Raw genomic sequence first — 27,144 nt, 5'->3', positions numbered from 1 at the left:
TGAGCTCTGGAGAAATGTTTGGCTAGAGTTTCCCCTACAGTATGTACCAGTTCCAACTTACATACAAATTCAACTTAAGAACAAACCTACAGTCCCTATCTTGTACATAACCCGGGGACTGCCTGTATTCCGACTCTGGGCCCCTTACTTCACTAGAACCAAATGAAATTTTAGCCAGATCTTACATAGGTGTAGAATTTTTCTGGAAGTTTAAGGCAAATTAGACAAAGCTTTTCAGAAACATAGAAATTAAGAGAGAAAGGATTGTATTTTAAAAAGTTTATACATAGTATCTCTAGAAAGAACTGTATACTAGGATGGACATTTGGCATGGTGGAAGGGGAAAGGAAGCAGATGCGAGGTGCAATCTATTTTGGGGACAAGAAGAGATATCTCAAAATAAGCAGACCACAACCACTAAGACATTATTAAGCAATCTAACAAAACTTAAGAAATTGCGGCAAAAAGCACAATTAAGTTATAAGTTTATAACTAGTTATTTATCCTTTGAGAATGCATTAGTTCTCTCAAATCTTCCAGATTTTCAAATGTTTTAATAGTCAAAGTTAAGTTTATACTTAAACACACCAAACAAATACACAAATAAGGAAAAACACAAGTAAGGCCATTAAACAGCCTAAACTCCACTCCTTTACCACTACTCAAAGAATACCAGACACCCAGGAAGCCCATCCTAGCCTGTGTATCTTAATTGCTTCAGTGACTCTGGACTCTTTTCTAGAGACTAACCATACTGCAAATTCTCCAGGTGTCTAACCTGTTTTGAGACAATATCCATTTTCTCAAGAGTCTTGCCCTTAAGTAATAGATATGTACAACCTTGATGCCAAGGTATTTTGTCTAGTAACAGATAAATTGCTAGCTGTTTAATTCAAAGATCCCCAAATGCTTTACAACCATTAATCTCTCTATCCCTCTCATTTTATAGATGAGAAATTGTGGTATTAGAGAGGGCTTAAATGATTCAACCAAGGTAACACCATGGCAGAGCTGAAGATTGAATCCCAAAAGAAAACTGCTAAGCCATCAAATTACCATTATCCTAGAGTTATTGATTATTTAAACTTTAAGTATCTGCAGCTCACCTTTAAGTTAGTCTTCTACTCAAACCACAGTCAGTTTATTATACTAAACATAATGAATTAAAATATAGGCAAGACTCCATTCAATCAGAGTGAAAAAATAATTGCTAGAGAAAGTAAATGCAAAGATATGACAAAATAATTAGTATAATGTTACTCCAAGTATATTAACAAGATCCTCTGACACCTTATCTTTTTTGTTTTAAAGCATTTCCACAGAAAAGTTAAACTATAAGGTGTCATACAAACCTTTGCACTGTATAGGTGATCAGCATCTGGTGGATCAAGAATAGCAGTGTTTTTATCTAAAGGATCTACTTCTCTGTGCATTACATAGAAATTGCAGTAGTTCCCCAGTTGAAATGGTCTTGACATAGGGAAAGCATCCACCCATGTAAACTGAGCATCAAAAAAATCACTAGGGATGTACAAGTTTTGATAACGCCGTCTCAATTCCATCATATCACAATTAGGGCTGAAATAGCAAGAAAAAATGTATTTTTAAAAGGTACAGTAATACAGGATCTTAATTTGAAAATAATGACTAAAATGTAAAAAGAGTCACCTCACCTTGAATGATCTCTTAGAATGAGCACTACCTTACACTAAACAATCAGTTCCATCTTGTATTTAGCGGTCTACCTTTTCTAGCCCAGAGGAAGATCTCTGTGTAGCTTGGAAAGCCTGTGTCTCTCACCAACAGAAGTTGGTCCAATAAAATATATTACTTCACTCACCTTGTCTCTCTACTATCCTGGGATTGAAATGGCTACAACATTGCATACAGCTATTGAGAAATATCTACCTGCACTGAGGAATGTGGCAATGCCATATTCTAAAACAAATGCGTGCATACATTAAGATATCTCAATATCAGTACTGTCTTATGGTTTCTACTTTCAAGAAGTTCTAAGTAGAACTAACTTATATTCACTGGAAAAAAAAATTGAGACTCTGCCCACACATTTACTTATGAAGGCTGGAGAAACTTACTAGACAAACCCATAAAAGATCAATTCTACAGGAAGTAGTTGCATGCAATAACTAAAGCAACTGGAGGATGGTCTCATGGAACATCAATCAGGTCTACCTCTAATAGAGTAACTTCAGTTAGTGGAAAAAGATGAAATGTCTTCAAAAATCAAAAACATCCAAGAAAGTTGGGCCTGAGTCACACATGGGGCTAACACAGGCCTGGACATAATACAACCAAGCCACTGGATCCAGCCTGTGGAGGCAGTGGGGAGCTCCAGGCATGCTCCCCCTGTTTCCTCGCATGTCATGCAGAAATGCGGCTGCCATGCTCCCATTTCTTTTCCAACTGCTTACCCCAAGCTCCCGCACCTCTTCCATTAATACCATAGAAGAGTGCAGCTCTTCTTATAACTGCAAGATCATAACTTGACCACTTTCCAAAATCTTGAATTGGCTCCCCAACAAAAATTATTGTTCACCTCTAACTGCTTTCTAACATCTGTAATTGCTTTCTCTTTGTAGTGTAGAAACAAGCTGTTTATAATGTTCAAATTCAGGATAAGTCCAAGATAGTTTTTTTCATTTCAGCTACCCTAAAGATGTGCATCTTACAATACTGGTATTCATTACAATACAGAAATTAACTTCAACAAAAAACCGATAGCCAACGAACATACCAATCTAATGAAAATTTGGAAAATTGAACTGTGTAACGAGGGACAACACGCCGTGGTCTTCGAGGTGACCTTTCCCTCTCTCGCCGAGGTGATCTCTCTCTGGAGCGTTTTCTCTGGGGTGACCTCTCCCGTGACCTACGTCTCTCTCGTTCTCTTTCCCGACTTAAAAAATGTATAAGAGATGTGAACATTCCTCATTTTAGAAGCAATAACACAGTTTATGAAAACAGGCCTCTCACAAGTCAATTCTACAAAGACACAATGCATTTAAACAATGAGAAGCAATTACATAGAACTTTTCATCTCCAAAACAAATTGATGGTACAGCCTATGAGTAAAGAAAGAATCAAATCCCTGTCAGGGCTAATCTGCTCAATTATACTCAGAAAATTAAACAAAGTTTAATGAACTCCATAAGCGGATCTATCATCAACAACACACCTTCTGTCATCTTTTCTGTTAGGTATAGGATCGCCTCTGTCATTCCTCCCTGAAAATCTGGATGGAGGGTCTAGTCTTCGTGCTGGTTGAGGCTGTGAAACTATACGGACAGGGGGCTGCAATAAACCAGCTAAAAAATAAAAACTATTTTTAGGATTTAAGCACAATTAAGAACCATTGCCTATTCTAAACTGCTATATTACTGAATATTTTTAACACACTCTAAAATTCACTTGTATACCAATAAGCCAATTGCAAAACAGTGTATTTAACAGTTTGGTGTTTCCAAAACAACATTCTGATGCCTTTCTTCAATGCGTGAGTAGAGGCATATTTATCCGCTACAAGCCAATCATCTTGAAATACCTCTTCTAATTGTGATCCTAAAAGATTAGTGCCTTCTTCTATTAAGGTCCACCTTGCTGCTGCAATCTCAGCATTCCACCCAGGGCACTCCCTATCTGTTGATCCTATGGTGACCCATTTCAGTAAAGGCCTAGATAGGCTCTTCCCTTATTCCCACCTGCCTGTTCCCACATAGGTCCTTAAGAGAAATAGAAGGTACCTTGAAGCAATTTTAAGAAGTCCCACTTTTGCAGTAAATTTGAATGGCTTATTAATACATGATATTACAATATCATCTAAACATTTTTCCTGATAAATGCAATGGATTATTTAGGAAATATCTTCAAATCAGTAAAATATATTCATGTATTGAAGCATATGCTGGGAAAAAACGAATATGTTTCTACTGACTTTTCTTTTGGGTTCTTCTCTGCAAAAAAACAAATGGACAGTTGGATTTCTAGTTGCTTTTATTGAACCTCATCACCCAATAGTTTTGATAAAAAGATAAAAAATTATTTAACTGCAAGATCATAACTTGGGCAAATATTCCTAAATATTGTGTCCTGATGGTACCTACCAGAATATAGGACAGTATTTTATCCAGGAACTGTTCTTCTAAGATAGTGTTATAGGTTTTTCTTTCCTGATATTTAATCACTGGCAACATGTTTATGAAATCAATGCCTTGGTTTCATTGGAGTATTGCTCCTGCTACTTATTAGTCATATATCATCATAACTATATTGATGACATCACAACAATCTTCTTGGTAACTATGATGTTGTAGGATTATTTGCCCAGATTCAGAATAAGTGGATTGTAGCAAATAGATTTTTAAAAAGAGCATAAGCAGTATCCTGAACTGAAAATACAAGTAAGTTTTTCAGAACATTTCAGTGGATCTTTAAGAACTGCACTCCAATTTGTACTTTGAATTGTATGATATTGTTAGTAAAAATACATACTATTTTTATATTTTATGAAAGATTCATTTTTAGATTATAAACCAATTTCTAGAGTTCAGAAATTGGAGCAGTCCAGAGAAACTTTCCTTCGCAGATTTTGTTGAGGCACTACAGATGAGTTCCTCATGCCATATGGCTTTCTTCATGTAACTCAACCTGGAATAACAGACTTGCTCTCCAACAATCAACTACATTCAGATCAATTATCTTTGGTTTTGTTACTTCATTCCTGTGATGGAACAGGCTTTAACATTACCCACCCCAACATATCAGGGAGAAAAATAAGTTCCATATTTTGGAGGAATACCTTTTTGTTGAGGCTGTTGTAATAAAGGCTGAGGCTGTGTCTGAAGCAAGGGTGTAATAGAGGCTGCTGATATTTGTGCCTGCAACAGTGATTGTGGCTGTGGCTGTGCCTGAACGCTGAATGCAGTCTGCTGTGCAATGGGCTGAAGTACAGCTGGAGGTGTCTTGAGCAAAGGTTGGGTTTGAGTCTGGTTCTAATGGAAAAACAGAAAATCCACTGTCAACTCACTTAACTAAAAAAAAATACAAGAGCTAGATTGAATAGCTGCACACACCTGGTTTGGAAGTGTTTGAATCCTTTGTGCATTCCATTTGAAAGGCATATTGGGATTATAAGTAGCTTCTACCAATACTCTATCTCCTACTTGAGGTGTCTTCCCTTTAACAGCACTGCCAAAAAAAAAAAAAAAAAAAAAGTTGCATTACAAAACAATGTTCAAATTAGCTTTATACTTAAAGATTTAGTTATGAGGGGAACATGAAAATTACTAAGACGACAGAGTCCTGCTTCTGGTTTCAGCAGCTACATGCACTTCAGAAACTAACTAGGAAGACACAGGAGCTGTTTTTATACAGGCAGTCCCCGGGTTACGTACAAGATAGGGACTGTAGGTTTGTTCTTAAGTTGAATCTGTATGTAAGTCGGAACTGGCTCCAGATTCAGCCGCTGCTGAAACTGATCAGTTTCAACAGCGGCTGAAACTGGACGCCAGTTCCGACTTACATACAGATTCAACTTAAGAACCCCAGGTGTCCCCAAGTCAGCTGCTGCTGAAACTGATCAGCGGCTGATTCCAGGAAGCCCCAGGGCAGGGGCTTCCTGTAGTCAGCCACTGGTCAGTTTCAGCAGCGGCTGACTTGGGGACGCCTGGGGCAGAGCAGCTGGGGTGCTGCTGGGTTGGTCCAGTAGCGCCGCCGCTCCTCAGCGCTACTGGACCAACCCAGCAGCACCCCAGCTGCTCTGCCTCAGGTGTCCTGATTCAGCCACTGCTGAAACTGATCAGCAGCGGCTGAATCAGGACTCCTGGGGCAGAGCAGCTGGGGTGATGCCGGGTTGGTCCAGTAGCGCCAAGGAGCAGTGCTGCGGGACCAACCGGCAGCGCCCCCCTTCTCTACCACAGGCCCGGGGCTTTGCTGGGGTCTCCCTGGTCTGCTGGGGGGGGGGGGGGCACTAGCTGCGCCCCCTCCCCCCCCAGCAGACCAGAGAGACCCCAGCAAAGCCGCCCAGGCGGCGGGACCCCTGCCGCCTAAGCACCTTTGCTCCTGTCCCCCTGGACTGCTGGGGGGGTCCAGAAAAGCCGCTGGACCCCCCCCCCCCAGCAGACCAGGGACACCCGAGCAAAGCCGCCCAGGCGGGGGGAATCTCGCTGCCTGGGTGGCTTTGCTCTGGGGCAAACGAGCAAAGCTGCCCAGGCAGCAGGACTCCCGCCGCCTGGGCGGCTTTGCTCAGGTGTCCCTGGTCTGCTGGGGGGGGGGGGGTCCAGCGGCTTTGCTGGACCCCCCCAGCAGACCAGGGAGACCGGGAGAAGCTTTTCTCGCCCCGGAGGACACGGGTGGCGATCCGCCGCCCGTGAGCTCCGGGGCGAGAAAAGCCCCGTTCGTAAGTGCGGATCCGACGTAAGTCAGATCTGTGTAAGTCGGGGACTGCCTGTACTTCAAATATCTTACAAAATGTATCTAGGCTCACACTATATGTTACTACTGTTAAATCCTACAGTTGGAAGGAGAAAGGACTTCATAAATCCATAAGTAGATCTCCAGAATTCCCTCTAAATACTCCATTCAGAGGCAAACGGAAAAGAAATTTGGGGGAGATAGTTTTCAAATTCCATTAGTCTGTATGAAAATCTGGTGGATAATGCCTACTTCTGATGGAGATTATACTTGGAGCAGTTAAAGTCCCTTACTGGTCCCACACCAGCAGCACCTCAAATGCATGTATTTAAATAAAGGAACTCTGTTGACTCCACTTCTGCCAAGTTCTTAAGCTCCACAGTTCATTTAAGTACTTTAGAGCCTCCTACCATGGGATTCTGAGTAAGAAAAGTCCATGCTAAAAAACCTAGCATTAACAGCCACTATCCTACCCAGCCATCTAATTTTCACAGATGCTAGATATAAATTAGGCTAACAGATAATGTTAGCTGAAGAAATAGACCCATAGGAACAGAGAGTTTTAAGTTTTGAAACATTTTGCTTAGAGGTGACATCACAGGAATACAGCTGCCGCCAAGTGCACTTACCTGAGCTGAAAAAAGACATCTTCATCCACAAAGCCAAAAGTGTCATGTAGTTTTGTAACTACCCCTGTGAAGACACGCTGCTTCTGTGGTTGGGTTTGTTGCTGACTGGACCGTGGTGTTGGATAAGAAACAGTTATCTGTGCTGCTGGCTGAGGAGTAGATAAGCTAAGGCTGGTAGGCAGTGCAACAGTGGGCTGTAATCAAAATAAAACATCAAATTCTATAAGCATTCACATCACACAGACACAATTACAAGGAATACCTACGGGGTAAGGAAATGATAAATTTTAGAATAATCTTTCTACTTTATAAACAAAGCTTAATTTTTTAAAGCCAAAAGCAGATAGAGACCTACACATTACTCCTAAAAGAAATCATTAACTTAATACATTTAGAAGATACTGTTACACTAAATAACTCCAATCAACCTAAAAAAACTATGTTGCATCTAGGGATATGAAGGGTAATGGTTAACAGTTAACCAGTACCCAAGAGCAGTCCCCCTGCCACAGGCAGGTATTGTTCTGTCTGCACTGGAACAGCCCCCGCCACAGTGGAGGGAAAGGGGGAGAAGACACTTCAGCCTATCTGCCCCACCTTTAATTGATTAACTGGTTAAGTGTATTGTTAACATTATGTTTACCAGGTTAACCAATTAAATGGAATTTTACATCCCTAGTTGCATCATGGTTTTAAAAAATTCATAGCATGTCAAGCAGAGCCATTCACTATTAACCCAAGCTATTGGGTAACGTGGAACTGCATTCTTATAGTCCCTCCACTCAATCTTCTGGTTCAATTCTGCAAACAAGCAGAGTCTGGAATTAATACGATTCTATTCTAATCAGTCAATTAAAAACGCTTTAAAGAATTACTCATTTCAGATTGGTCAAGATTAGAAAGATCCCTTCAAAACAGTATACGCAATATTGTTTAAAAAAAATACAGAACACTAAATTCCTCTCAAGACAATGTTTCCCCAAGCTGCTGTATACTGTAAAATGATCAAAAGCTGGAATTCTAAGTTAAATTATTGTATAAAACAATATGCAAAAAAAATGTAAGATTCAATGATAAAAACCTTGACCTTAATTAAAACTAAACCTATACACATTTTTACAGCTGGATACAATAAAACAAAGCTATACTAATTTGTAACAAGACAATATATAGGAAATCCATCCTCATCTTTAAAAAAACCCTTAAAATTAAAAACAAGTCCAGGACAACACATTTATAGTCTCCTATTATCTACGTCTGCAGATGAAGACCAAACAATACAACCAAACTTACCTGGGTTAACAGGGTCTGCTGAGGTTGCTGCAACTTAAATAAAAAATTATAAATTAATTTGATATGCTTAAGGAAATTATACAGTTTTACCTTCTCTTTATAATGAAGGAAATAGTTTTTGCTTCTTTAACTTAGTTATCAGAGTGGAAGGTTAATGCATTGGAGTTTGATAATTTATAGTTATATTCTTCATATCTATTCCCTCTTTCCCCCAAAAGAACAATTTCCATACTTACTCAATAATGGACACTTGAATTAATTATTTTACCACCATAAATCTGTAACATTTAATAGTGAGGCAGTGTCTCAATCTGTAATTTACCAACCCCTGTATTCTCTCATGATACTGTCACTTTCACAGTTTTGAGAACAATGTATGCAACAGGACCTCTTTGGACAGAATCATTCTAGCAGTTAAACTACATAATATTACTAAAGCATAGTGTTTACCATGGACCACATGCAGTAGACTCTCAAGAGTTATGAACACCTCAGGAATGGAAGTTGTTCATAATTTTGAAACGTTTATAATTCTCAACAAAATGTACATACACATGCATCTGACAAAGTGGGTCTTTGCTCACGAAAGCTTATGCTCCAATAAATCTGCTAGTCTATAAGGTGCCACAAGACTTCTTGTTGTTTATGCAGATTGCGTAACATGGCTACCCTTCTGATACTTGTCAATAAAATGTAAATTTTTGAAAGAACAAACATAACTGAATATTAACTTAAAAACAGCTATGAAATTTTACTATGCAGGAAAAATGCTGCTTTCCTGTTATTTTTAGTAGTTTGTGTTTAATACAGAACTGTACTATATTTGCTTTCTTTTTTTCCCCCATCTCTGCTGCTGTCTAATTGTACATGTCTGGTTCCAAATTAAGCATATGATTGACTGGTATCTGAGGTTTACTGTACATACAAGGCACAGTATTTTCAAATTCTCCAGGTAACACAGAAAGACTCCTATTCTATAGATATATTTCAATGGATGTGAAGTTAGACTCAAATTCTCATTCATAATTTAAACTATTTACATTGTTTAAAGACATGCAAGCTTCAGAAAAGGCTATTTGTAATGTACATAATAAGAATTAGACAAACCTGTTGTTGTACACTATACAGTGTCTGCTGAGGTTGTGAATATTGCTAAAAAACAGAAGCAAAAAAGCTCATAAACAGAAAATATTTTTCTTCAAAAATTATATTTGCAAATCAGCAGTTAAATCCCTTAGGAAAGAAACAAATACAAAAATTTAATTAAATCTGTTTTAGGAGACACTGTCAAATTTGGTCATTTCTAATATAAAACTTGACAAATACAGTCAATATATATTACTCTGAAACAAAGATTTTCAGAATTAAAAATCATCCTTGATTCCACATTATCAAATCATCCATTAATCCTGCCACTCAAAATAATTAAGTATCTAGGTCACAAACATGAAATTATGTCAAATATTATTGAACTACACATTGCAGCTTCATGAAGTATTTGGAACATTCAACGTGTAATGTGTATGTTTCAGCGCTGACAGTAATAAACTAATTTCACTAAAAATCTCAATCTGAACTCTCTACTACCTAAGATAAGAGATTCAGCAAAAACAGTGCCTATCTTCATAGACTGGTAAACCTATTCATGGCTCTAGGAGTACTGTCCTTTTTTATTTTTAAATAATCAAACTTGTTTGTAGAGGGAAGATAAATGAATTTTATTCCACTTGGTCCCCAAGTCAGGCTATGTTAGCTTCAAAGACCCAATATTTTCTATATAATGAAGTTGGTGTAAGTCAGCAGAAACTACTCCTAAAACACAATTTTCTTTACCTGTTGTAATGCAGCAGCTGCAGCTGCAGCCTGTTGCTGCAAAGCAGCTGTCTGAGTTAACTGATAGTTTGTTGGCGTTTGTGTTGTGAGGCCTGCTGCTGCCAATGCTGTTTGCTGGGTATAAATTGTAGGAGAGGCTCCAAGCAACGATGGCTGCTGAACACCAAGAGCAGCTGAAAACAGAACAATAAGGAGTTAAGACTCTCATCACTGCAAGAAAAGGATCCTTACTCTCAGTGCTAGTGCTTTCTTCTATGGCATACTCCTAATTCTCTCTAAGGGCAGAGGTACTCCTGAATATTGATTCCCAGCTGCCATTTCTCTCCTTCTTTCCCCTAAACAGCAAATACTTAAAAAGCAAGCCTTTAAAAAAAATCACTCTTTCCCTCATATTACATTAGAACCCATAATTAATGTAACCATCTATAACACTCCAGCCATCAGGTTTCTATCTTAACCCAAAAGAAGTTGCTGGAACTCATGCCTCTGGAACAAGCTCTTCTGCAGTAAAGGGCTTGGGCTGCACTACCAGCTGCAATTGTGCTATATGGCAGTCCTTGATGTTAAGATAGCACTATTGAGGCTATTAAGGCAAAAATTATGGATTTTTGCTGCCCTACCAAATTATGGTCCATTTTGGTCTCAGTGACAGAATTTTAAAAAGTCACAAATGTCATGATTTCGGTTACTTAAATCTACAATTTCATGGTGATGTAATTTTGGATCATGATCCAAGAAGGAGATGTGGGGGTCACAGTGAGTGAGCGAGTGAGAGATATATCAGAGTACAACATATTTCGGAGGGACTGAACGGGTTGTGCGACAGACAGGGGGGCATTATACATGAAAGAAAGTGCAGAATCAAATGAAGTAAAAACCTTAAATGAAACAAACTGTTCTGTAGAGTCTTTATGGATAGTAATTCCATGCTCTAATATAGGTTGGACCTCCCTGGCTTGGCACCAACGAGAGCATTTCCTGGACCAGACATGGTCTCCTGCCACCGGCCTGAAGCCCTAGAGTCTGCCGCTGGCAGGCTGCCCCAGCAAGCACTCTGCCTCACCCTCCCCAACCTGGCTGGGCTGCTTGCCCAGCTGCTGCCAGCTCCCTGGGCAGCACAGCCTCTGGTTCCTGCTGCGGGGATCTGGCCCTGTGCATCTGGGCACAACCTTGGGGCTCTGGCCTGGCCCCTCGCTCCCTTCCAGGAGGCTGCTGGGGGCTCTGGCACCGGGCTGCCACAAGGCTCAACTCCAGCCCCACACTCACAGGGGCTGCCACGGTGCCCTGCACTGACCCGTGTTGCCAGGGGACTCCAGCCTGGCCCCATGCTCCTGCCCCGTGCTGCCCGCCACTGGGCTGCTGACCCTGTTGCACCGGCCTGGCTGTCCCTGTTACCCTTAAGGCTCCTGGGCTCTCTGGTCCAGGAGCATCTCTGGTTCTGCAGGATGAGGGATATTGCTGGACCAGAGTGCACCCGTTTTTGAAGGTACAACCTGTAATATGAATATTGCAGTAGGGATACATTACAACCACCTCAATAGGCTACTGATAGCGACTATGAAATGCTAAGGGAGATTAGAGAGGTTATAAAAATAAAAAAACCTCAGTAATAATGGGGGATTTCAACTATCCCCCATATTGACTGGGTACACTCCACCTCAGTACAAGATGCAGAGATAATGTTTCTTGACACCTTAAATGACTGCTTCTTAGAGCAGTTGGTTTGAGATGGAACCGAGCAGAGAGGTGAGGCAATTATTGACTTAGTTCTGAGTGGAGCGCAGGATCTGGAACAAGAGGTTAATAAAGCTGGACCACATGAAAATTGTGACTATAATATAATTAACTTTAACATCCCTGTGGAGGGAAATACACCACAGCACCCCAACACTGTGGCATTTAATTTCAGAAAGGGGAACTACACAAAAATGAGGTTAAACAAACAGAAATTAAAAGGTACAGTGACAAAAGTAAAATCCCTGCAAGCTTCATGGAAACTTTTCAAAGTCACCATAATAGAGGATCAACTTAAATAAATACCATAAATTAAAAAACACAGTAAAAGTACTAAAAAAGTGCCACCGTGGCTTAACAACCAAGTAAAAGAAGCAGTGTGAGATAAAAAGACATAGTTTAAAAAGTGAAAGTTAAATCCTAGTGAGGAAAATAGAAAGGAGCATAAACTCTATCAAATTAAGTGTAAAAATATAATGAAGTCCAAAAAGGAATTTGAAGAACAACTACAAAAACTCAAAAAGTAATAGCAAAACTTTTTAAAAATACATCAGAAGCAGGAAACCTCTTAAACCACCAGTGGGGCCCTTGGACGATTGAGATGCTGAAGAAGCACTCAAGGACAATAAGCTCATTGTGGAGAAACGAAATGAAGTCTTTGTATCGGTCTTCATGGCTGAGGAGGGTAGGGAGACTCCCAAACCTAAGCCATTCTTTTAAAGTGACAAATCTGAGGAATAGTCCAAGATTGAGATGTCATTAGAAGAGTTTTTGGGACAAACTGACAAACTAAATAGTATCAAGTCACCAGGACCTGATGGCATACACCCAAGAGTTCTGAAAGAACTCAAAAGTGAAACTGCAGGACTAACAACTGTGGTTTGTAACCTCTCCTTTAAATTATCTTCTGTACGAAATGACTGGAAGATAGCTCATGCGACACCAATCTTTAAAAAGGGCTCTAGAGGTGATCCTGGCAATTACAGAGTAGTAAGTCTAATGTTAATACCAGTCAAATTAGTTTAAACTATAGTAAAGAACAGAAATTTCAGATACACATATGAACAAAATTTGTTGGGGAAAGTCAATATGGTTTCTGTAATAGGATTTATTAATCTACTAGAGTTCTTTGAAGGGGTCAACAAGCATGTGGACAAGGGGATTCAGTGGATATAGTGTACTTAGATTTCCAGAAAGTCTTTGAAAAGGTCCCTCAGCAAAGGCTCTTAAGCAAAGTTAGGGGTCATAGGATAAGAGGGAAGATCCTCTCATGGACTGATAACTGGTTAAAAGATAGGAAACAAAGTTTAGGAATAAATGGAAGTTTTCAGAATGAAGAACGGTAACTAGTGGTATCCCGCTGGGATTCAGTGTTCCCTCCAAGATTTTCCATCCATGAGTAGACTGAGTTTTGTCTTGTACACCAATACTGACATCATGTGGGATTGTTTGGACGTGTGCCATTGTGGCATCCATCAGTTACTAACAATTACACACACAAATATTAATATAAAATTTGAATTGTGCATGACCCTGCACCCATTCACCCTGAAAACCAAACAGCTTGCTGGCCCATGCCCCCAGCACACACAGTGCATGCCCCACTGCCAGTGTTCCCATCAGGACCACATACAGAGTGCCGACATCTTGAATACTGTGTACAGATATGATCACCTCATCTCAAAAAAGATATCTTAGCATTGGAAAAAGTTCAGAAAAGGGCAACAAAAATGATTAGGTGTCTGGAACAGTTGCCATCTGAGCAGAGATTAAGACAACTTGGACTTTTCACCTTAGAAAAGAGGAGACTAAGGGGGGATATGACAGAGGTCTATAAAATCATGACTGATATGGAAAAAGTTAATAAGGAAAAGTTATTTACTTGTTGACATAACATAAGGACTAAAGGTAATCAAATAAAATCAATATGTTGCAGGTTTGAAACAAACAAAAGGAAATTTTTCTTCATGCAACATGCAGTGAACATATGGAACTTCTTGGCAGATGTCGAGAAGGTCAGGTCTTTAACAGGGTTAAAAAAAGAACTAGATTAATTCATGGAGGCTAGGTCCATTAATGCTTTGTGCCCAGGATGATAGGAATGGTGTCACTAGTCTCTGTTTGTCAGGGGAGGTATCACTTGATGGTTACCTGTTCTATTTATTCCCTCTGGGGCACCTGGCATTAGCACTGTCGGAAAACAGGATACTGGGCTAGATGGACTTGTGGTATGATTGACTGACTCAGTATGGCTGTTTTTAAGTTCCCTGTAAGACAGATATATGTGCAAAATGCAAACAGTGCAACAAAGAAATGTAAGGCCTGATTGCCCAAATGAAGTATCATGAGAAGTGTTCCTTCTTAGGAGGAAGCTGTGTTGAAGATGATGAAAGGAACATGACTGCAGGCTTCTTTCGCAAGAAGCTTTTCCAGAAGAGATCTTCGGGAAAAACTTCTTCCAAAAGAGAGTGTCCACACAGCAAAAGCACATCAAAAAAGCAATCTTCTTTTTCGGAAGATGGCGTCCACTTTGATTGGACACTATATCTCATTTAAGTTGTGATTACTATGGATGGAGTGGCCACCAGGTCACCTGTGCTTTTTCCTGGGGGCCTCTCCTTTCAAAAAAAAAAAAACCACCCTCTTCGCTGTCCACACACACTTTTTTCCAAAAGAGCTCTTTCAGAAAAAGACTTCTTCCTTGTAGAACAGGAGTGGGCAATAATTTTTTGCTGGGGGCCCACTTTGAAAATTTTTGAAGTGGCCCAGGCTGCACCAGAAGAGGCAGGGCATCGAGTGGAAAGGGTGGGGCCAAGATATTTCCGCGTTCCCCACCCTTAGACAATGATTGGTCTGATGGTGAGCGAGTGTCTGTGTCCTCACCCCACGTTACCCCAAGTTGCCCATGCCCCTGGTGTGGGAGGAGATGTCCCTCGCTTCCCTGCCCATAGGCCAATTAAGGCCTGGGGGAGCACGCAAAGCCCCCTCCACTCTCCCTCCACCTGCGAGCAGTGCATGGCGCTTTGAAGTGTCATGTGCTACTGGCAGGGCAGGAGGAGGTTTCACACGCTCCCCTGCTCAAAGGCCAATTAGGGCCTGGGGGTGGGGAAGCGTGGGAAGCCTCCTCCACTCCTGCTCACCCCTGCGAGCAGCGCTTCAAAACTCCGTGTGCTCCTGGCAGGGCCAGAGGAGGCTTTGCGCTCGCCCCTAGGCCCTAATTGGCCTGGGAGTGGGGAAGCAGCAGAGCCTCTGTGGGCTAGATCAACCTGCTTGGTGGGACGAATGTGGCCCACAGAGGCCCTTTTGCCCACCCCTGTTGTAGAAAGAGGTTTTACCACTGTTGGAAAAAACCCTGTGTTCTTTCAACTTTCTGTCGAAAGAACGCAATTGCAGTGTGGATGTAAGTGTAGCTTTTCCAAAATAACGGCCGTTTTTCTGGAAAAACTGCAGTGTAGACATACTCTGTACATACAGGATCTTCAGGTTGGTAAGTTTTTTATTTCATACTTCTTTAAGGAATGCCTGTCCTCTTTCTGGATTAATCTTGAATTCTCATGTTTGAGCACAAAATATAGTTGCTACTCTATGGTACTATCAATTTTGATGAAGTTGTAATAAAAAATAAATAGCTGAAATAGGTTGATTTTCCTTTTACAATTTCATCTTTAAAGTAGTAGTAGTGTCAGTGAATGCAATGAGTAATACTAAATGAGCAGTATGATAATAATTAAATAACTGCATTGACTTAGTTTGCTTAGAAGAATCCATCCGCAACATACAAGATTCTGAAGATTATCAACCTTCAAGATCACCATCACTTTTTATAGTTTCAGAGTTATCTCCCAATGACAGTGTTTCAGTCACATCATGTATGTCACACAGCCATAGTACTATAGCCACACCTGTAGCAAAAAAGAAAAATATCTCCATAAAACAGGGAGAACCATAATAACTTTGTGTTAAGAACCAGCAGATTACAAAAAAGAGGTAACTGATGAAAAAATGTCTGGTTTGTTTATGCAACAAACTCTCCTTTCCGTATATTTGAGAACTCACACTTCATTCACATGGTTCAGTCATTAAGACCAGGATACAGTCCACTGAACAGAGCAGATGTCCCAGGCAAATTGCTGGATAAAACACCACTACATAGAGAAGGAAGTAAGGAGCTAGATTATTTGCTAATGTTTTTAATAATTTACATAATTCTAACTTTGTCAAAATAATAGTTTAACTTCATCGTTTCAGTGGATTTCTGCTAGTTTTTATAGCTGGATTAATATTTAATTTTGTTTTGAATTTCACTACATGAACCATAGACAGAAGTCCAGAACCAGAGGAAAAACACCCTAGTGGACCCCTCCAAGCAGATTAGTGTCTTCCTAACCCCCTTCCCTTCTCTTGATCTTAATGCGGTAGGACGCCCAACAAATGTATCTGTCCTTTAGTGGGAGATGGGTAGACTAACCTGGAGCTCCATTTTGGGAGGTACTTTCACATATCAAAAAGAATGGGGTTCACTCAACATAGGCAAGATTATAAAAAGGACTCAGGGAACAGGGGTGTCCCTTCACATTTGTCTTCACTCCAGTTCATCACTTCAGAATCTGCTTTGCTTTGAATAGGGCCTGGAAGGATTGTTGATCCATCCTAGCAAAAGATGTATTCCAGAGCCTTTTAAGATTTATTTATTTATTCCACCTCTGCTAAGAGCCTGAACCAGGAACTTGGTGATTGGCATATGTAATGCGATTTCTTTAACAATTCTACTTTCAACCTCTTCTTTTATAAACTTTTAGACTTTAGACTCTTTTGGGTAAGGTCTGAGTCATAAATTAACCTGGGAATGTGGCTGGTCCTTTGGGATTGGGAGAACCTATTCAGATTTACTCAGATTGGTTTTTATAACCTCTCATTTGTATAAGGTCTGATACTGGTTGCAGCATAGGAAAAGCTAGAGTGTTTGAGTGACTTGCTTGTGAGACGTCTTGCTAGCCAGTGTGGCACATGAAGTGTTCTTGGTAACTTTTTTGGTGCCTTATAGTGGAGGATCACCAGTCTTGGGCTGTAAATGGCCCGGTTTCTAAGCAATTCACCCTGATTTGACCCTCTCATCTTAAGTTAACAGAATGGTTTATTTAAACAAAAAAAGACATTCACTTAAGCAAGTAGTGAAGCAATTTTAGTTTTGTAACATTACAATCAGATTTAATTACTGTAACATTAATTTCCTTACTGATAATCATACTAAGTCTTTGCTGCAAGTTGAAACAGCAAAAATTGATTGATATGCTCATGCAACTTTGGGTGTCAAAATAGAAACCTTAAAATGTTTGTTTGAGCTATGCACGCACGTGCTTTTCCTGGAACCAAAATTTGATCCTCTGATTACTTAAGCCCAGTCCCCTTTCACAAAGGGCCTAAAACTTAAAGAAAAGTAAAAGTGCACAAAGTTAAAAATCATGTCAATTAACTAGTATTTACTATTGTGGCAAGGTCTTTGCCCGGGCCCCTCGCCCTGGGATTCCTTCTTCGTCCACAAATCAATGAGACCCCCTTTCTGGTGCAATCACCCATGCCTTTTATTGTCCCTGTCAACTTCCGACCACCTTCTATTTACAGAGCTTTGTTCACAGCAAACTCAGCTAGCCTCTCTTTTTGGCTGCAGAACACACACAGCACTCTCTGGCTCATCCCCTTCCACTTCCCCTCTGGCTGCCTTATCTAGTGCTCTAGTTAATGAGGCCCACAGCTGCTTCTCATTAGCCCCTCAGCCATGGGCCTGCTCAGCTGGCCTCAATTGCTCTGGTCAGCCAGGCTGTAGAGGCAGAGCTCTGGCTTAGCCAGCCGTCTGTCACTATTAAGTAGCTTTTTCTTTCTTCAAAAATCTCACATACAGGACTCCCACTTATTGGACGTAACATACTTATAACAACTCATGGCATAACAATGGTCTTGAGGCTAGGGCACTGGATTAGTATTCAAGAGATCCACATTCAATTTCTATTTCTATCAAAGACTTTATCTGTGACTTGGCCAAATCATGTAATTTGTGTCTAAATCCCCACTCTGAAGTGAAAATACTACTTCCCTCTTTCAAGGGTTTTTGTAGCATCTTTATAAATTCCAAAGACAAAGAAAATTCTCATTCATAGAGAAAGCTGCCTTAGATGTATTGCAGTTTGATCTTAGATACTTAGTAACAGAGGGTACGTCTACACTAGTCCCCTAGATAGATCTAGGGAGGCTAATGAGGACAACCGGAATTGCAAATCAAGCTCGGGATTTAAATATCCCACACTTGATTTCCATGTTCCCGTCCAGTCGCTATTTTAGAAATTGACTAGCCCGAAGTAAATGCCTGCATCTACATGCAGCAGTGAAATGGGATTCCGGAATAAAGCCCTAAATCGAATTAGGTGGTACTCCTTGTGGAATGAGGAATCTTCCATTTGACTGTCTCATCTTTTTCCCATACTTTATCATCTTGCATCCTCTCCTCTTTACTAGGACATAGAGAATCTCTATTAATATACCCCTCCCCTAAGGAACATCTCTGTCCAATCTATGTGCTCCTCTGCACCTGTCAGCTTTCCCAAGGCCCTTAGTTTAAAAACTGCTCTACAACCCTTTTAATTTTAAGTATTAGCAATCTAGTTCCATTTTGTGTTAGGTGGATCCTATCCTTCCTACACAGACTCCTCCTTTCTCAAAAGTTTCCCCAGTTCCCAATAAATCTAAACGAGGGTTGTCAATTGACCTATGTTAACACCTGCGATTAAGGCAGGACAGGATTAATGCGTTAATTTTTTTAATGCATTAATCGCAGGCGTTAATGCTGTACTGCCCCTTAGAAGTGCTGCTCTGGTGCTTCAAAGGGGCAGTGCAAGTGGAGCCGGGAATCAGCTGGGGACTTCAGCTGATTCCCAGCTCCACATTGCAAAGCCCCTTTGAAGTGCTGCTCAGCTGCTTCAAAGAGGCTTTGCAATAGCGGAGTCAGGGATCAGCTGGAGTCCCCAGCTGATCCCAGGCTCCTAATGCGCTGCCCTTTGGAACCGCCGCTGAGGCACTTCCAAGGGGCAGAGCTGCATGGAGCCTGGGGTCAGCTGGGGACTCCAGCTGATCCCAGGATGCATGCAGCGCCACCCTGTTGCAATGCCGCCATTTCAAAGGGGAGGCACACGTGATTAATTGTGATTAAATTTTGTAATCACTTGACAGCCCTAATCTAAACACCTCCTCCTTACACCATCGTCTCATCCATGCATTGAGACTCTGAAGTTCTGCCTGTATCAGGCCCTGTGCATGAACTGGAACCATTTCAGAGAACATTATCGCTGATGTCCTGGATTTCAATCTCTTTCCTAGCAGCCTAAAATTAGCCTCCAGGACCACACTCTATTCCTTCCCTATATCATTGGTACCTACATGTAGAACAACCACCACCTGGCACTACATGTAAGTCTATTTAGATGTGTCAAGAGAACCATAACATTCGCACCATTCGCACCAGTAAGGCAAGTCATCACGTGGTTGGCTCCCCTGGGTCATGGTAAACCCCGCTGTCCATGCATATATGAAGATTTATCAGGTCCCCGCACATATTCTTCTCTCAAGTCTAAATGTGTCAATTTTTTTTAAAACTTTTCCTCATGTGTCAGGTTTTTTAAAAACTCTTATTTTTGGTTTTTTCCTCCTTTGGACACTTTCCACTTTATCTCCATTTTTCTTAAACGGTGGAGTCCAGAAATAGATACAACACCCCAAATGAGGCCTCACCAGTGTCTTGCAGAGTAGGACAACTACTTACTGCATCTTACACACAATATAAACGTACACCATAATTATACCTGTAAACAATATGAGATAGTTGTGGAAAAGGCTCATTCAATTTGTGATGCACTATCAACCCCAGAGCCTTTCCAGTGGGTCTCTCTTCTTCAGTGGTTACATGTTTACATAAGCATATTTTAACACCCCTAATAGGAAGCAGAGCAAACAAAGATCTTCACTAAGATGCACTCTTGACAGAGAAGAAAGTTGAAGAAAAGTTGCTTATAACTTTGCCAAACTAATAGTTTCAGTTGAAAATTTTCGTGAGCAATATCTCCCCTTTGCAGATAATGAAGATGGGGAAAATACCTTACTTTGATCACATTAAAAAGTTCTTGGGATCTTTTCTTCAAAATATTAGTACTTCCAAGCTTTAGGGCAGGCACCTGAAATTGGACAGGGTGGAGGTTTTTGAGTCGGGAACTTGTTTTTTGCTCTACCCATGAAAATCCACCCAAATTTGACCAAGTTACAAGCCTTTGAAAAATGTTCAGTAAAGACTTGCTAGAAGTTAACAGCTAGGAACTCTGGAGAATCCATCCTCACTGAGGATGTTCAAGTCTCACTACCCCTTGTATTGACCAGACTGCTCTCACACGAACTCCAAAAGTGATTGTTCCTCACCTCATAGCTCCAAGCATGCACCAATCCCACAGAGTAACTGAATGTGTGCTAGGCCAGGGCTATAGCAACTCAGTACTTCTGTGCAAGGGAGGCTCTGATCCAGAGTAAGGCCAACCACTGTAACAAGGCAGGGACTCTCTCCTGTGCTTACAGTGGCTCCCCAAACTGGCAGTCAAGATTATGGAACAGTAAGCAGTTTGACTCGCATGCAAAGGGAACAAGAGAGAGAAAGAGAAATGAACAGACAGGGACAAGAAGTCTCGTGAAATTGGAATTAGGGGAGCAGAAGGATATTGACTAAACTGAAGAGGAAGGAAAAGACTGGTTGGTCAAGGAAACAAGGATCTGTTTCAGGGAAATGGGAAGAGGGAGGGGGGAATCTGAAAGCCGAATGGCTTTGCAGGATGGGGAGCAAAAACAGACTGGATGAAGAGCTGGAGAGGAAACTGGCACTAGTCGGGTAATGACAAAAATACAAGGAGACAGGGAGGAGAGCTGAGGGAGTCTGACTGGAAGGGGAGATCTTGGACAAGGAGAATGGAAAAGGAAGTGCAACTGGCTAGACTAAGAAACTCAGCTGGAGATGAGAAGTCTAAAGAGTGGTGATTGGGATCAGAAGTCTAAAGAATAGGCAAGGAGAATGGGCATGGAACAAGCAACCTGATATGGGGAGGAGAAAGGACCACAACAAGACTGAGGGGACAGGACAAAAGTCAAACTTCAAGAGTGAGGAATGAGCAGAAAAGACTGTGCACCTAGAACAAATTTCCCTACAGAGCCTGGAATGGAACCAGAGTCCTGATTGGCGGCATTACTCCTGCTGTGAAACCCACTGGCAAAGCATACCATGCCCCTCTACTGCTGCTCCACATAGAAATACTATGTTATCTTCTATCACTTACTCCATTAGCTCAAATGGCATTGGTCTGAGCAATGGAATTAAATATTCTGTGATGACCCATGTGGGTGTCAATGTATTGCCACATGATGGAATTTATTTTTTCCAGTTTGCTTTTTTAATAAACCAGAATATAACATATAAAATATATATTAAGATTGCAAAGTCAAGCACTCAAAATGCCCCCAAAATAAAGGCTGTTTGTGTAACCATAACTTGGTCCCCTAGCAAATATGCATTAGGAATGAGTTTTCACTTACATGATCACATACTATATTTTTCACAGAACCCGACTGATCCACTGCACAGGATGGACCTGCTCTGAGGATCAATTAGGACTGTTTAGTGAAGGAGACTTGTCTGCAGGACTTGTCTCATTTGTTGCTGAAGTTGAAAGATGAGTAACAAATTAAACAAGTGACTGCAAAAAGAGAAAGGTCTCATCGTTAAGATAGTTAAACGCTGCCTGGAGAACTGGATTATATTCTTGCCTCTACCACCAAGTTCTTCTGTGATGCTAAGCAAGTGACTGAAAGCAAACTTTTCAGAGGTGGTCACTACCTGTTGGCTTATTATTTTTCTGGGTGCCCAACTCGGTGCCCTGGTGCCCTCATTTTTTGTAAAAGTGCTGAGCACTCAGCTGCACCTGAAATCAGTGGGGCCTGTGCTTGAATATATAAAGTCACATATGATATTATGTACCTTATAAAATAAACTACTAAGCATCTCAAATTGAAAACATAAAATTAGTGCATGCTTTTGATCTTATTCTGTGACTAGTTTTCCATTTGTAAAATGTAGATAATATATCTCATTTAAGAGAAGTTTAATGTGTGTTTATGAAGTGCTCTGATATTATATAGATGAGTTTCACAGAAAGGCTCATGAGAAAATTAATAATTATGTCTTCAGAGCAGAGTTTGAATAGTGTTCTGTAAGTAAGGCTTGACGCCATACACTGAATAATGGAAAAGCAAAAACTGCACATTAACTGATTATCCAGCCTGTGCACTGAATGAGGCAGAGGTCTTCTGGAATGAAATATTATGCAATTGTGTAAGTAAAGCCTGTATCATAACACTTACACACAAGGGGATCAAATTAAAGTTTCACAAGTAACCTTAATTCTGGCATTTTGTTTTTTTAATTTTCAAATGACTTTACAAACTTAATACTGACATAACCCAGAAAGTTTAGTTCTGGAGTAAGGATGTTAAATTTAGATTAATCAACTAATCGAACAGTCGATGCAATTTGCCAGCTCTTGCTACATTTCAAAGGCAGAAGCACCACAAGGGATCATGGGCTCAGCAGGGAGCTGAAGCCCTGGGGGGGGGAGACTTGTACATTTCATAAGCAGGGAGCACAGGGCCAGTGGGGGACTGCTTAAGTCCCCCACTCACCCCCTAGTCCTGCGGCACTTTTGCTTTTGAAATGTAGTAAGAGTAGGGTTCCTGCTACATTTCAAAGGCAGAAGTTCCGCTAGTTCCCTGCTGCAACCCTGCCTCCTCTACCCCCGAGATGATGCTGAAGGGAACCGGCTTTTAAGCCAGCTCCCACCACCACCACCAGCTCCTGCTCCCGACCTTGCTGCCTCTCTCTGATAGAGGCAGCGGGGGAGGGGTGGGAAGCAACGAGTCCACTAGGTACTTACATCCCTATTCCAGAGTACCTCTTTGTCCTCATTAGATCCTAGCAAGCCTACAGTAACAGACGTATGAAAATGCTTGATTTCTTTGACTACCGTAAACCAATCTTCAGATTCACACTGCTGCTTGGGAACCTTTATACACCTTTATGTTTAGAAGAGAACCCACCCTAAAATAAAGCCAGTTGACATGGCTTCAAATAAGTTAGTCTGCAAGTTGGAGATTTTAAATTACATTAAGATGCTGGCCACAATCATTGAAAAATATTCTTGAACATCAAGAAAGGACCAGCAGCGCAGGGAATTTTGACAGAAGTTTTCAGTTTACACAGAAAGTGCAAGCATGTACCACAAACAAGGAATCTATACAAGTGAGTCTCACAGAAATTCTTAAAAAAATATAGACCAGAACTGTTAAACCAGTGGTCCCCAACCTTTTGAGGTTGTCGGGCGCCAGGGGGCGTGGCCGTTCGCCCGCCGGGCGCCAGGGACACTTGCGCGCCCGGGGGCGGGCCCCCCCCATAGCCACGCGCCCGGGGCCGCCCCCCCCCCATAGCCACGCGCCCGGGGCCGGCGCTTCCCCCTCCCCCCTGCAAGCGCCTCACGCTCGGGGCCGGGGCTTCCCCCTCCCCCCTGCAAGCGCCGCGCGCCCGGGGCCGGGGCTTCCCCCTCCCCCCTGCAAGCGCCGCGTGCCCAGGGCTTCCCCCTCCCCCCTGCAAGCGCCGCGCGCCCGGGGCCGACGCTCCCCGCAAGCGCCGCGCCATGTGCCTGGGGCCAGGCCAGCCTCGAGCACCTGGCGGGCGCATACAAGTGCGCCCGCGGGCACCGTGTTGGGGACCGCGGTGTTAAACAATTATCACCATTCCTATTTCACTAGAAGATTTACTCAGCATTGGTTGGGTCCCTCATGGCAAGGGATGTGTGTGTGAGGGGGGGAAGGTACAAAACTCAGGGCAGAGGCATAGGGAGGGATGCAAGAGACAGGGATGGGGAGTGAAGAAGAGGTCAGGACAAGGAGCTGGGGGTGGGGGAGGGTGTAGGAGTCTGGGTTTGAGGTTGTGGAGGGCACAGGGTAGCAGGCTAGGAGGTGTGGAGGATTCAGAATTCAGGGTTTGAGAGTAAGGAGAGGCTCAAGGCTAGAGTCTGGGGATTCAAGTGTGCTGGAGTCATGGTTTGGGGATGAGGAAGAGCTCATGACAGGGGTGTGTGTGTGTGTGTGTGGTGCTGTAGTCAGGGTTCAGGGGTGAGTCGGGGGAAGTGCTGGAGTCACAGTTCAGGGGTGAGGAGGGGTCACAGCAGGGGGCAAAGGGTGTAGGGGCTGACAGGGGCCACAGTTCTCTGGGCTGGTTGTGGTGGCAACCCTGCTTTCCAGGTGGTGAGCAGGCAGGAACTTGCCTCCATTCTTCTCCCTGCTGCCCCAATAGGATTATAGCCATCCTGGTCCCTACTTCTGCCCCTTGCTGCCCCCTGTGGTCATTGCGCAATATAAATTTCCCTGCTAGTAAGCCCCTTCCTTTTCATGTTATAAAAGGAAATCACATTCCTGGCACAACCAAACCTTTACCTTGCTTTATGTTATAAGAGGAAGATGCATACCAAATGTGGTGGTTCTAGCTCTTACCGTTTAGGAGGAGTTCTTGAACAAATAGATGGACTGCCAGACAGACCTGCTCACAGACAAACTCTCTCAAATACATAGTAGATTTAAATTAAATATAAGATAGTCAACCTTTACAATGTTCGCAGAGTCTTTACCATACTGTCAGTTAGCTCTAGGTCATTCTTAACTCTGCGCAACAGTAGAATATGCAATTGAAGTAGATGTTAGAGTTCAAATATTAAATGATGCATAAGCTGACCTGGTTGAGATACCGCAGTGGCTGTAAACTGAGTAGCCCATGGGGGATTCTTCTGTCCTCCAAACTGAGCCATGATGAAAGGCAAAATCCTCTGGGTGTCTTATCTTCTATATCAGTGGTCTATTAAAATGAATAAGCAACTACTGTTATACATATTTCAGCTAATGTTCATAGAATTTTAAAATATGTTCCACAAATCTTTAACTACTCCACTGCTTGGAGTAAGAAAAATGCACTTTGAAAGACTTTTTTTATGCACAAGTGACTGGTGTTCAACATAAAAAGCTTTTGAGCTGTGTCAAATCTTTGAGCAATCTAACAAATTATGGAATGAGATATTAGTCTCACTGAGACACTGAAAAACCCTTCATTCTGACAACAAAGCTAAAACTATGTAAGTATACAGGAAAGGCTCAAAACTGAATTAAACTGTGATTTTTAATGAGTTCCAGAAGGGGATTTGACAGAAAGATAAAGGATTTTTAAATGAGCCAAAATTATTTTTGTGCTCACTTACTCTAGAAACACAGTTAGTAGAAACATACAACATGACAGTTTTTGCATAACTCATGTTTGTATTTCAGTACAATTTGAACATTACAACCAGAAATCATTCCTTTAAGGAAAGTTAAAACAACAGGGAAGGCACAGCAATTCTGCTTTTAAGTAGAGTTAGAAGGGCAAGTTAAAACCATGCTGAACCCAAGTTGCTACCTTGAGTTGCTGTACTATCACTGCTATTTTAAACAGAGTTAAGAACACTTTTTGGTTGTGGAGTGCAAACAGCCTAAATAAGTAAAAGGAGCTAAGTCCGGTCAACACACCCACAGCTTTTCGGGCTTAGAGAGAAAGCGAGACAGTTAGCATTATTACAGGAGTTATGTGTCGCTCCCCGCCTGTATCTGGCCTTTTTCAATGCAAGCAATTTATTAACTCAAAATGACTAAATCTTTGATCCTTTACACAAGTATTTCGTTACCTACAGCCACATTCCCAATTGACCTCACAGGAAAGACTCTGCTCACATTCATGTGTACAGGATTGGGACCTAAGCGGGTCTACCCGACAGTAAGCCGGCTGGCACCCCGGCAATAGAACAGAGCCTACCGCGCCGAGTCCCGGTGACAACCAAAATGCGAAGCGCACTCCCGGCGCCCCACTGCCGTGCTAGAAGCGCCCAGGAACCGAAGCTCGGCCCCTCCATCTGAACTGGCACAGCCCGCGAACAAGGCCGGGGCTGCCCGGAGGGAGCCTCTGCGCGGGGCAGAACCGAGCGCAGGAGCCCCGGTGCGGGAAAACGACGGCAGGTGGCCGTGAGGGGCCTCCCCCCGCATCGAGCCAAGCCGAAGGTCCCCGAGTGAGGGAACCTGCTCAGCAACGAACGGCGCACGCGAAGCAAGCGGCTCCGTGCGGCTCCTCCCCGCCAACAATGCGGGGCCTAAACGCGAGAGCGGGGCCTACCCCAGGGATCCCGTCTCGCCGAGGCGGGCCTGTTCCCGGAGCCCCGCACCGCACCATCGCCCCCTGCGAAGTCGCCCACCCTCTCGCGTCCGAATCCCGCGGGCCACCCTCGTACCTGAGCCGGGCCAGGCGGGGCCTCACTGGAGCCATTTCAAACCCATCGAGCTCACACACATACGCCGCTTCCCACTGCGCATGCCTCCCACGGGACTGAGCGGAAAGGGGCCGCCGCGCACACTGTTGACGTTAAATTAAAACGTGCACCTCCCCCTCCGCACGTGCTCCGCAACCATCTCCGGCGCCACAGAAAGGAAGACGTCGCTACTGCGCGCGCGCGCCACGAGGTGACCTCCGAGCGGGCTCCTACCCGGGAGTGGAGGGCGCAGGCCCTGGGTTCGGATGAGCCTTTGCGCCGCCATGTTGCTTCGGGGCGTATGGCTCAAACGTAGACGCTTCCGCCATCTTGTTGTCGGGCAGAGGCGCAAAGCGTGTCCCGGCTAACTGGCCGGTTCGGCCAAGCAAAGCGAATTAGGCCCATCTCGCTTTCGTGTGGAACCGGCAGGATCTCCCCGCCCTCCAGCTGTGCTGAATTGTTGGCACACGTACGATGCCTCCTACGTGTGCACCCCTCCCACAAGGCTTGTGTACACAGACCCCCGGCTCGAGCAAAGGGCGCAGACTCGGTATTTCCATGGCTCGTGTCAGAGCTTTTACTCACCCTGTACATTGTTTCAAAGGTACCAGAGATGAGGCTCCAGTCTGTGTGGCACTTGGCACTGAGGAGTATTTCATAGAATACTAGGATTGGAAGGGACCTTGAGGGTCATCGAGTCCAGTCCCCTGCCCTCGTGGCAGGACCCAGTCCTGTCTAGCCCATCCCTGATAGACATTTATCTAACCTGC

The 27,144-nt window shown here is 42.7% G+C and overlaps 1 protein-coding gene across 2 annotated transcripts in view; it reads right to left on the bottom strand.

Annotated features, from left to right (window-relative positions):
* CCAR1 (cell division cycle and apoptosis regulator 1) overlaps window positions 1-26,512 on the bottom strand; it is a 49,830-nt gene extending 23,318 nt beyond the window's left edge. Inside the window, exons 1-11 of one of the 2 annotated variants that reach the window (XM_075934931.2) lie at window positions 26,357-26,512; window positions 24,781-24,900; window positions 10,185-10,357; window positions 9,459-9,503; window positions 8,352-8,384; window positions 7,059-7,252; window positions 5,091-5,205; window positions 4,817-5,009; window positions 3,197-3,326; window positions 2,756-2,917; window positions 1,353-1,578 (exon numbers count right to left, since the gene is read on the bottom strand). In XM_075934931.2, coding sequence (XP_075791046.1) covers window positions 1,353-1,578; window positions 2,756-2,917; window positions 3,197-3,326; window positions 4,817-5,009; window positions 5,091-5,205; window positions 7,059-7,252; window positions 8,352-8,384; window positions 9,459-9,503; window positions 10,185-10,357; window positions 24,781-24,853 — 1,344 coding nt within the window. In that variant the 5' untranslated portion in view covers window positions 24,854-24,900; window positions 26,357-26,512. The remainder of the gene's footprint in view (window positions 1-1,352; window positions 1,579-2,755; window positions 2,918-3,196; window positions 3,327-4,816; window positions 5,010-5,090; window positions 5,206-7,058; window positions 7,253-8,351; window positions 8,385-9,458; window positions 9,504-10,184; window positions 10,358-24,780; window positions 24,901-26,356) is intronic. The other variant, XM_075934932.2, reaches the window with a different exon arrangement.
* Between the last annotated feature and the right edge of the window lie 632 nt (window positions 26,513-27,144).

Source organism: Pelodiscus sinensis, chromosome 8 (genome assembly GCF_052426305.1).
Source record: "Pelodiscus sinensis isolate ZL-2025 chromosome 8, ASM5242630v1, whole genome shotgun sequence".
Lineage (NCBI taxonomy): Eukaryota > Metazoa > Chordata > Testudines > Trionychidae > Pelodiscus > Pelodiscus sinensis.
This window is presented reverse-complemented; position numbering and strand designations above follow the sequence as displayed.